The 12,204-nt window shown below is 37.6% G+C and overlaps 1 protein-coding gene across 1 annotated transcript in view; it reads right to left on the reverse strand.

Annotated features, from left to right (window-relative positions):
• The window catches only part of GARNL3 (GTPase activating Rap/RanGAP domain like 3), a 3,522,664-nt gene that overhangs the window by 218,981 nt on the left and 3,291,479 nt on the right, over positions 1-12,204 (reverse strand). The window contains exon 27 of the mRNA XM_044057887.1: positions 11,184-11,322. Within this exon, the coding sequence (XP_043913822.1) occupies positions 11,184-11,322 (139 nt within the window). The remainder of the gene's footprint in view (positions 1-11,183; positions 11,323-12,204) is intronic.

The following is a 12,204-nucleotide window of genomic DNA, read 5'->3' on the forward strand; positions in this document are numbered from 1 at the left end:
CCTGACCTGCATATCTGCTGGTTAAGAAACAAATAAGGCAGTTTAATGATTATAAAAATTGGCAGGTCAGCACTGAGAATTTATATAAATTTAAAGGGTATACAGTAGGTAGGTGAGGGTGGGGGGTTGATTCCAACCCAAAAAGTAATGAATAGTCAAAAAAAGCTGCATTATTGTCTTGTCCTTACTATCAGGAAAAGAATGAGAGGAAGGACTCAGAATATCTTTCAAATATTTAAAATAAAGAGAAGGTTTGGGTGAACAATCTATCTTCTAGCGTTTGGATCCACCACCATGATTCCCAGCCAAGGAAGCATATCACTTGTTGGATGAAGTTTATACAATGAATGCTGTGGAATGGAGAGAAGGCTACAAACTGAACTATTAGAACAGACAATGGCAGGAATCCAAGCAGCTTTAGACCTTAACAATGTCCTCTGCTTCTAATTGCAAATTATGTGATTCATCTCCTAGGACTTTAACTATTACAGAGTTGGAGGTGTTACAGAAGGGCTTAAGTTTAATTCCCTCATCAAAGGCATGCATCCATATTATACTGCTTAAAATTTACATATGCAAATCAAATATGGGAGTGTTATTTAAGGAAAATTTACTCAAAAAGGATCAGTCAGTCTTTCCTTTAACAGAGGCATTCACCACTCCACTGGTAAGTCTGATTGTGGCCTTTGAAAAAGCATGCGAAAAACATTTGAAAATTCTTAAAAAGACCTAATAAGAATAAAAAATTAATTTAACTAAACACAGACTAACAAATAATGACTTGGATAATGATGACACAATAAAAATTATGAAAGCAGACAATTGAATGGGGTTGTTGCAAACACTAAAAACAATACTACTGGATTTTTTTTAATCAAGAAACATCTTTATTAAATTATTATGTATGACATAGGCTATGTTACATTTATATAAATGGCAATAAACCATAGTGACACAATCTGAGTTGTAAATATACATTCCAAACTATGCAACACAACTGAAGCTGCAAACATTATACATCACTTTTAACATATCTAGCCATTGTTGGCCAACAATTACATAGCTCAATCAAATCCTGCCTTCTTTTAAACCTCATTCCTCCTCTCAATGTATTGTTCCCACAATTCCCATTTTTTCCTGTGTAATTGCTCCTATCCTTTTCTAAAGATCCCAGTTCCAGTTGTTTTATCTCTGTTACTATCTTCCCTACTTTCAGTAAAGTTGGTTTAGACTTTGATTTCCATTTTTTAGTAACTGCTTTTTTGGGCAGCCACCATAATTAGACTCCGCAAGGCCTCACCATGTCAAGAATACTACTAGAATATTAACCCTTTTAGTTGGCACTACCTTTTACAAAATAGTAATTTTAGATGAAATCAATACAGGTTATTCAAAAATGGATTTATCTTTGGAAATGGCAGCTAATGTTTATCGCTTAATACTCTGCACTAATTGCTAAACTATTGAGGGCAAAGTAAAAAGTGTGGTGAAGAGGTTTATATTTTTTTATATTCTGAAGACTGTATCATTATATTGAAAATTGTCACACAAACAGCTGATGATTGATAGGCTAACATAGAAGGCCTCTGGCTAACGAAGTTCGCAGATGACTGCAAACTAGGAGCCATAGTCGAGTCCCCAAATGATGTGTAAATCCTACAGAAGGGCCTCACTGAGACAGATGCCTGGTGTCAGAGCCATGGCCTCAAGCTCAATGCCAAAAAGTGCATTGTCATCCCCTTTGATAAAAACTCTGTACCCATGAACTACTACATAGCAGTATACTTAACACCGAATGTGTGATAAGAGACCTTGGAACCCAGGTGGACAGTGGTCTGTCCTTTGACAGTGACATCTCCACAGTAATCAGGAAGTCCTTCTACGTGGCACACCTCATCATAAAAGGGTTCTCATCCAGGGAAAAAGAGGTCATTGTTCCCCTCTACTCAACACTCATTAGACCCATTATAGAGTACAATTCCCCTTTTGGAATGTACCTCACAAGACATGTGCAGCAGTTGGAAAGGCCACAGAAGTACCTCACAAAGAGGATTACTGGGCTAAAACAGATGCCCTACACTGACTGTCTCAAAAATCTCCAGCTTTACTCCGTAGCACATCGCCTACTCCGAGGTGATCTCTGCCTAACATATAAAGCTATGTCAAACCCAGAGCTGTTGGACATGCTACACCTAAAGAAATCCCAATCCCTCTGAACTACATGCTCTAGGGACCTAAATCTTGTCACCACAATAAACAGGACATGCTGGAGGGATAGATTCCTATCCCAGAGACTTCCCATACTCTGGAACAGGCTACCCATCTATGTCAAGCAAAGTTCTTCATTAGCACTCTTCAAGAAAAATCTTGATGAGTGGATGGGAAATAGAAAATACACCCCAGGGATCACTTCTGTGTCTCTGCTCGACAGTGGCACAGGAAAATAACTTTCTTGGGTGGCATAAGCCAGGGAATCTTGTTGGCTAGGCTTACATAGGCCCTCGGGCTGATAGCCAAGTACCTACCTATGAACCTATGATTATTTTGCAATGTATGATATCAGTTTAAATACAGTCATCCCTCATCAATTAGGGATTCTGTGGTTTGGAGAATGGTTATGCTATAATCAGAGCTTTTCAAACAATAAAATGAATTTTTATGCAATTGTCTCAACATAATACTTTTTTAACTTAACAATTTGCTTTATAATCACAGCATACTTCCTTAATTTTGTATAGTCCTCATGCATGGTGCACTGTGTTCTGCTGGTAGATGAGCCATTCTCCCCTGCTCCTTCCTTACACTTCCAGCTTTGGGTCTCTTACTTTTATTACATTTATCTTGACTTCAGGCTGACTTAATGTCATTGCCAGGGTCTTTTGCTGTATTGGAGGATTTTCAAAATATTGCAGATTAAGCACTACATTTCATTCTGAAGACTTCTCCAAATATTCATTCAATTTCCTCTGTAACTGTTCTGTCTAAACATAATTCTTATTAATTTATATTTGTTGAGACATTTTACATATTTTCAATAAGTTCAGAATGTAGTATTCAGAGTGGCTGTGATCTCTAGCTATGCTAATATTGTCCTAGCAGAATGACAAGAATTGTATATGCACAACCCATCTTTTTTCAATTTAATTTTAATTTATCAGCATGATATTGATGACATTTTATCCATACTAGTTTCAGTGTCTTGTTTTCTTATATGGAAAAATTCACATACTTTATGAAATTTAAATTAGTATACATGAACATCAATTCCTTTTTTACTTAATATACTGATTTCCAATGACTTATGGAAAGGATTACTACATGTGTAGTGAGAAAAGCTGCAGTTATTAACTCTTACCAGGCATACACTAGTATGCATCTCAGTTAAACTAAAGCAAATGTGGGAAAGGGCAAGTTTTAAGGGCAAATTGCCTCACTACAAAAGATTTTAATTTTCTGGGGGAAGTAGATGTTTCAAAAAATAAATTTAAAGTGAGTCGCTTCCCTGCACATTTAATCCAGAAATCTTTGGAAGAAGTACAGTATGATAATGGGGTGGGAGAATTTACACTACTATAGCTCTAAGGTCATAGGTTCATAGGAGGTTACTAGGCTAGCGGCCCTAGAGCCTTTATAAGTCTAGTTACGTTAATCCCAAGTATCCCCATTTGTTCTTTTTGGGTAGTTCGCAGAATGAATTTATGAATAGAGTGGCTCTGTGATCAACACCGGCTACTCCTGTCCATGAGGGACACGGGTTCCACCCCAGGGGTGAATATGAGGTCTCCCATCTAATTATCTAGGTTGTGTTTGAATAGGGTTAATGAGGAGCTCTGTTTTAAGTGAACAGGAAGTCTATTCCAGAGAAGTGGCAGTCTGAGGGAGACAAATCTGTCTCACCACCATGTTGTTAATGTCACAGGCTAGGTTGAGATCCCTCGAGTGAGTGACTCTTGTGCCATTTGACTTGTGGATGTGTAGCATTTCCATTCTGGTATGGTCACAGATTGCTCTACAGGTCATGCACAAGTCACCCTCAGCAGCCTATCAGATACAGAGTTAAGTGACAGGGCTTTCAGCCTGTCCACATAGATCATGGTTTGGAGTCCCTATATTTTCTTAGTGAGAAAAGTCTGAGGTCTCTCCAGCTGCTGCAGGTGTCTGGTGAGGTACATGCAAAAGGGTGCATTATACTCTATTAGTGGTCTGATGAGGATTGAGTACAGTGGAGTTATAACAGCCTTGACCTGGATGCTATGCTCTTGCTTAGTAGGTGGAATACATAGAAGGCTTTCTTTACCACTGTGGAAACTTGATGGTTAAAGTTCAGAGTGCTATCACCCTGTGTTCCTAAGTCTTACACCACTGGGTTGGAACTCAGGGGGGTGCTGTCAATATTGTAATTTATAGGGAATTCTGTTTTGCCAAGGAGAATAATGATGCATTTTTTGCATTTTTTAGACCATGGCTTTGACACCAATCATTTGTTTGTGCTAGCCCTTCTTGTGATATGCTGACACTGTTGGAGGACTTAGTGAATGCTCCCAGTTTGCAATCATCAGTGAACATGGTGAGCCAGAGGCTGTCTACCTTGGCCTAGACTTCTGAGAAATAGATGCTAAACAGTAAGGGGCCCAGAATAGACCCCTGTGGTACTACTGGTGGAGGTGGAGTCACCAATTCTGACAGAGTGTGTTCTGTTGGTGAGACAGTTGGCTACCCATCTAATAACATAAGGGTTAATCCCCAGCTGGGAAAGTTTCTCAATGATGCCAGAGTGGGGGATTGTGTTGAAAGCCTTGGGAAGGTTGAGATAGGCTGTGTGCAATGTCTTATCTTCATCCATGGTTTTGGTTACATTCTCAAAGACGTCTACCAGATTTAGTAAGCATGATCTACCCTTAACAAAGCCAAACAAGGTTGGAGGTCACCTATGTCCTTGTTGATAAGGTCCATGATCATTCTTTCCATGGCTTTTCAGATGAGGCTAGTTAGACTTATGGGCCTGTAGTTCCCAGGGTCAGTTGATGGCCACCCTTTCTGCTGGAGAATTACTATTGCTGTTCTCCATTCTGCATGAACATAGCCAGTTCTCAAACTAAGATTAAAGAGAATTCCAAGTGGATCCACTAGGTCTTGTTTTAGATTGTTTAGTAAACAACGTGGAATATTATCTGGTCCCAATGAGGCCATGTTTTTTTGGCTTGGTGAGCACACAGATGACCTGCTCTCTTGAAATACTAGGCAGAGAACTGGTGTCAGGTATGCTTTAAGATATGGTAGGTGGAGATGGGGGTGAAGTTTGTGGTGAATCCATCAACTAGAAGGTTGGCAATATATTCCATTGAAGTATGAGTGATCCCATCTACAACCAGTTTGGCACATAGTTGGGCATTCCCTTTTAGACTTCGGAAGTAGTTAAGAATGCCTTATGATTATCCTTGGCTAGGGATGCAATCTTAGTTTCATAATTTGCTTTAGAAGACTTTACAAGATTTCTGATTTTCTTGTTTAGGCTTAGGAGGGACCTCTTCCTCTGCAGAGTGATATCCCTCTTGTTTTGGACAACAGTTTCTTCCTCTTGTTATATAATGTGTTTATACTTGAAGTCTACCATGGTGGCTTGTTTTTACAGGAAGACCTAGTTTTGATCTGGTCAGGTACAGCAGAGTTTATGCAGTTACTTAAGTATTTCTACATGGCATTTACATACACTCCTGCATAGTGATCATTTATGTTTGCAACTGCGGGTGGTTTGAAACTTTTTATACCATTGCTTAGTATGTTGTAATTAGCTTAGGTAAAGTCTTTTATAATTTTTGTTCCTGTGAGGGTGTTAGTTCCAGCAGATACTTCAATTGACACTGATTTGTGGTCTGACCTAATCAGGGAGGGCATCATGCACAGGAAGTACAGTGACCCCCCCCCCTCTATGTTGGTGAGTACTACGTCCAGAACATTAGAGCCCCCTAGTGGGGTCCAGACTACCTGCTTCAGAGCATTTGTGTTAACAATGTTCAGGAACCTCTGGGCGACTGTGTTTTTGCTCATGTATGCCTTCCAGTCAATGGAAGGATAGTTGAAATCTCCTAATACTAAGGTGTTGGGCTGTACGGAGAGGGACTCCAGTAAACTTGAGGCAGGTGGTGTACTTATCCTGGTTCATGGTGGGGGATCTATAGCTATCAATGATGTTGGTATGGTACTTTCCCAATAGCTAACTGGACATAGAGTAGTTTGAGAGAGTCATGTTGTTTGACCAGTCTCGAAGTTTATTTGGTTTTAATGAAGATGGATACACCTCCACCTTTGGTTCCTTCATGCTCATTTTGACATCTGAACATGTGGAAGGCATTGTAGCATTGCATGGCTGGGGTACTCTCAGAGGCCTTGAGCCATGTCTCAGTAACTGCACAGATGTCAGTATCCTCCAGTCCAGTTTTGGAACCTGGTAAACCACATTTGATGGTAAATGGCAGGTATGTATGATTTTAATTTGTGTTTTAGACATTTAGGCCATTTGGAATATTGTCCCCAACAACAGGGAAATGTTAATGATACTGGAAGATTTTATGAATATTTTAGGTGATAACCAAACTTTTATCAATAAAAGAAGGCAAAATATTAAAAGTATGTTAAAAAAAAGTCACAAAACACTTAATGGTGGTAGAGTAAAATTTGTTATATTTCAATTTTTATAGCAATGCAAGTCTGTGACTAAAGGTCCATGTTTTATTGCTACAATAATGGAAAGAGAGAGATGCAATATCGAAGTTTTTCAATTGTTATCAACCTTTGTAGTATATGTTGTTGATTATTCAACATGCCGTTCATTTTATGTTGGGTATGTATCATGTACCATAACAAAACTCACTACAAGGATTTATGGGCATAATTACTCCATGTCAAAGAAAAGGAAGAGCAATTCTCTACATAGACATAGTATAGGTTGTCAGCACTGTAAAACCCTTCATCTAATTGTTCATGCAAAACCTGATATAAAAAGAAAGAACTGAGAAGATACTGTAGAGTTCAAGGACTACACATGGCAAGTAATTATGAATGTCTTGGCACCCTCTCCCCCCAATCTGACCGAACACTTAAACTTTAAATTCAGAAAACTGAGGCACTGACATTGGTTATATACTTACTCTCTTGAGGATGAAAGTACTTAAATTTGTTTTTTACTGGAATAAAGTTTTCAGTTACGCTCTGTGTAGCAGTTTTGTTTTTATAGTACCTTAACTTCTGTTTTCACAGCCAACTGCTGAGTAATTTTACACTTTGATTTGCATTTCTATTCTTACAGTTTTAAGGAGTAAAGTACTGGTTGGGGCACTTTGATGTTCCCCTTAACATTTGGTGCAACACTGATGATGATACTCGTCTTTTTTTAAGTCATGCTCTCAGCATTACAGATTTTATCTGCTAGAGCAATACACTCAAAATAGAGGTTACCGGCTTCATGAGTTGTAATTTGATTTTCACTGAATTTAACATCACCTTTTCTACCCTAGACTCACTTTCTGAACAAGACAAGTGAATGATGAAATGTTTGTTAAAATCCTGGACAGAAATGCAGTCATTATTTTCCACTCTAGTACTTCCTATAGAAAGTTCTAATCTAACAGTGGAACTAGGTTGTCCAATTTTTTCTTTTATTATTTCATAATAGACTATATGTCCTATTGGTCTTTTTTTCAGTCAGATGATTCTTTTGACATTGATGGAGCAGGATGTTTAAGATAAGTGGAGTAAGGAAGTCTTTTTTGGGTGCCTGTCATTGAATCGGCGGCACTATTATCGAGGACTGAACACAAGTGAGTGAAAAAAATTTTGCTGGCAGTGGAGCTTTGCGACCTTGGAGTATATTCATGCTCAACAGTGTGGGGCTATCCCACCCCCCAAGAGGCTGAAGGGGGCTTGCCCCTCCAAAAAAAAAAAATACCTCTAAGATTTGGTGAAAGTTGTGCTGTTCGTTACTTTTAGATCGTTCAGTACTCGATGATAGTGCTATCGATTGATTACCATGTACCTCTTTCTTCAGCTAAAATACCCTTGAGAAAGGTTATATGGTGGTTGATACATTTGAAAACCTTCATTAGATCTCTTGTTCTTCTCATTAAGCTACATGAAGTAGGCTAGAGTAAGTTAGGGAAGTGAGGTAGGAAATTATTCTTCTATTTCCATGATGCCTGACATGCAGCAAGTTATCTTCTCTATGGGCATTAAGACAAAATGAAAGCTAGTGCTCTTTAGCGCTTCCTTTTATACAGAGAGAGGCTCTGTAATGACATCTGCGTAAGAAAGGCGGTCTTTGCTCTTAAAGAACCATTTCTCATGGGTCTGTGAAGGATGCTACAACTTCATCCTTGTGCTTGGCAACCACTTGATCCCAAAAATAAATAAAAATGGATAAAACTGGACAGTAGACATAAAATGATTTGAATGTTGATGATGAAATCACCAAGCTGGCATTAAAGACATTCCTGCAATTGAAATTCAAGTCTGTGCACAGAGGAAGAAGTAACCTGTGCTCTTCTACAGTTCACTATATAACTGTCAGATACTAGACAAATGCAGTTTTGTGCTGTAGCCTTAATATTAACCCCATTAACTTAAGCTCCTTTGGACCACAGACCAACAAATCTGCAAACATAATTATTTTTATGTAATGACCCTCTATGTACATCTGCTCTGCAAAGCCAGAATTTACATCACTACTCTCAAATCCCATCCCAATAATTATTTAAAATAACTCATAAACAGAATGATAATGTTTTGAATGTGAGCCATGAGGCAAATGGGAAAGCATCATATATTTTACCCGATTTTGTAACATAAAATATAAATAAACGATAAAATATAAATAAACGATTTACTGTCTTTGTTTCTTCCAAATTAAGCATTAACTGTCTAACTGCCTTTGGGAGGAACTAAAAATGAATGTGTAAAACCAGAAATGCATCGATAGATGTTTAAGTTTTACAAAATACTTATTTTACTAATGACCATGGAATAATGCAGTAAACCTAAAGCATTATCAGTGCAACCCGCATAAGGAAGGAAATCTGCATTTCCTGAGAAATTCTTGATTTAGCATTTGTCACTCAGCAATGGAACCATTTTTTAAAAGTGTTTAATGAAGGAAACAAGAAGGATTTACAGTTTACCTAAATACTCAGTTCAGTTTGAGATGGCAGCATTTCTACAGCAACAGCGCTATTAAACATCACTCCCATTTGCACACATTTTGGCTTGTAGAGGCTGTAATATAATACCCTGCATGGATTCAATTTAATTGGAATAGTGTCTTGAGTTAATTGAACTGACAATCGAGGACTGCTGCGCTTTGTCATCTCCAGCCACTCACACTGTTATCATAACATTTCGTTTGTAATACCTCAGGCAGAGCACTTTTAGCGGGGTTCTGAAGTGTGATAACAGCTGCAGGGTTAAGATATGGAAAAGCACATGCTGGAGATGCATGAAAGAATTGCTACATTTTAAAATGTTCTCTCATTTAATTCCTTTTGACTTTGTAAGCTTAACCTTACATAACCCAGAGCAAATAATTTCAATTTAGGGACCAGACTCCAATAGAATAGTTAAAATGAACAGACAGCAAGTAAAGGTACGTTCAACTGTTTCTCCTGTTTTCATTTCTTTCTTTCTTTTAGTGTATTTTATAGTTACTGGCATTCGACTATCAGTAGTCTGCAGAAATTAGTTTGTACCTACTTTGGATAAAGGAAACAGTTCTGCATTTTTTTTTTTTTTATGAACAGGTTGTATTTCATCAAAATGAACAACACTGTGGGATTCAAACTGCATCTCAATCAGATCTCTAAATGGAGAGAGATATATAAAGTCAGATAAAGCAGTAAAAATTCTCAGTGTTATCAAATTTCAGTACTTAGAATCCTAACAAAGAAGCACATTTAGGAAAACCTATGCTACTCCAGAACTTATTACATATGCCTTTTCAATTGCAGTGAAAGCCTCTCATATTTTCACTCCCAAATACAACTCAACACATCTGTTTAAAAGGGTATGCTTTCCTTAAAATGGCCTAAAATGTGATACCCGGTAGAAAAACTTCCATTAAATGATCTATGATTCAACTACTTGTGAAGATGTGCAAAATTTTAAATCTACAGCTAATTTACTAAAAGATGCATATTTGCAATTATTATACACCAGTATTTCTTTAACAACGGGAGATATGGAATTAAAACTGAGTGGACACAGAATTCCATCTGACTGCAGGACCATTTGAACATATGCTGCTTCAGAATTATTCATAATTAATGGGAAGGTTATAAGGTACTGCAGCCTAAAACTGTATAGATTCATCTACACTCACACTTCTGGTTTTGCTATATGGGGGATTATAAGTATGGTTCTTTGAACATTAGTGGGCAACCTCCCTGAAAACAATGCCAATCCAGTATAGAGGAAACAACGCACACGCACATACATGCACATGCACACACACACACACACACACACACACACACACAAACATACACAAGCACACACACACACACATGCACAGAGGTGGTCTCAGGATTGCCAGTTCACATACATGCACCTCTTTGGATGTGGTAAGTAGCTAGAGTTCCCCAAAAGCCTGCACAGACAGAAAGAGGGCATATTTCTCCATGTGTTTGCATAGAAGTTACCATGATCGGGAACCAAACCGGAGAACCAAATGTTGTGAGGTGGCACTTCTAATCTCTACTGCTATGCATAAGTTGAATATTTAAGTTTGGTGTCATAACTTTCATGATATCACATCTATTGTGCATTTTTAATTATTCTTATTATTTTTTATACATTGGTTTGTGGTCAACTTATTGTAACATGCTTTCTTTGTACTCCCAGGCTGAGACAGAAATTGTTCCATGGGGATCAGTGCTCTTCTCTGGTTACCAGTTTTAAATAACTAGACAACCAACAAACAAAAACAAAAAAGAAACATTCATCAGCTGCGGCTCATACCTAACACTACAGAAGAAAATGTCTTACAGTAATGTGTTGTAATGTGTTTTACTGTTTATACTATGTGATCATTATAATAGCCTTATCACAGATGTTCTAAAGTTAGAAAGCTGTGGGGATGGAGTTAACACCATGAAATACAAGACCATTTCATATTAATACACAATGTATGCTTTCCTTACCTTCCCCTGGCTGGATAGGGAATGTTGGCAAGTCCTGGCCTGTTGGCGTCTGCGGAGAATTATGTGAGGTGGTATCCTTTGAACTGCTGCTTGATGAGGAATTTGCCGTTGCTGCTGCCGCTATGAAGTATATATCTGACTGAAATAAAAAAATACATATTGCCAAATATGTGGTATATGTCATTTCTTTAAATGCAACATAACTTATCAGTTCATTTCATCTGAACAATAACATATATGATTAACATATATAAATTAATGTGAATCAATTTGTTTTCTATCAGTACATAATATTTCTAATTTAATATTTAGCAGCTCTACTCATATTACAAGTATAAGGAATATAGAGTTCAAGTATCTCAGGGTTTGGAAGCAATTTAAATTTTATGCCCTAGCATTTACAGATTTTCCATTTTAACACATATTTTAAGTAAACCTCTAATGTCTCTTGTTGAAAAGAAAGAGAATAATCAAACATGAATTTCTTTATCAGGAAACAATTTATAATGTATTACATTAAAATAGTTTGACCAGCCAGCAAAACTCACTTTAATAGGAAAAAAAGCTTTCTGAACGGTAGCACTGCCTTGTCTTATCTTCAGTCAAATACACCTTGGCTTTTCTTTTCCTACAAATTATATGTCCAATCATTTGTTTAGGTTCATAGGTAGGTACTAGGCTATCTGCCTGAGGGCATTCATAAGCCTAGCCAAAGTGTGTCGGCTATCTCCACCCCATTGATTAATTAACTGATCCTCTGTCAAGCAGAGCCAATGAAGTGATCCCAAGAGTGTATTTTCTGTTACCCATCCACTCGTCAAAGTTTCTCTTGAAGAGTATTAACACTAGTGTTAGTGTTGTGACTTCTGTTACTATGGTATTTAATCCTCTTTTGGGAATATAATGCAATCATGGGTGAGATTTGTAAGCATTACACCAGTTAACTTTAATCACAAAGTCTAGAGTGAGGATTTTCTGCCACAAAAAAAAGGAGTACGCGTCCAGTACACATAAATGCATC

Source organism: Protopterus annectens, chromosome 16.part0 (assembly GCF_019279795.1).
Source record: "Protopterus annectens isolate FY-2018-M chromosome 16.part0, PAN1.0, whole genome shotgun sequence".
Classification (NCBI taxonomy): Eukaryota; Metazoa; Chordata; order Ceratodontiformes; family Protopteridae; genus Protopterus; species Protopterus annectens.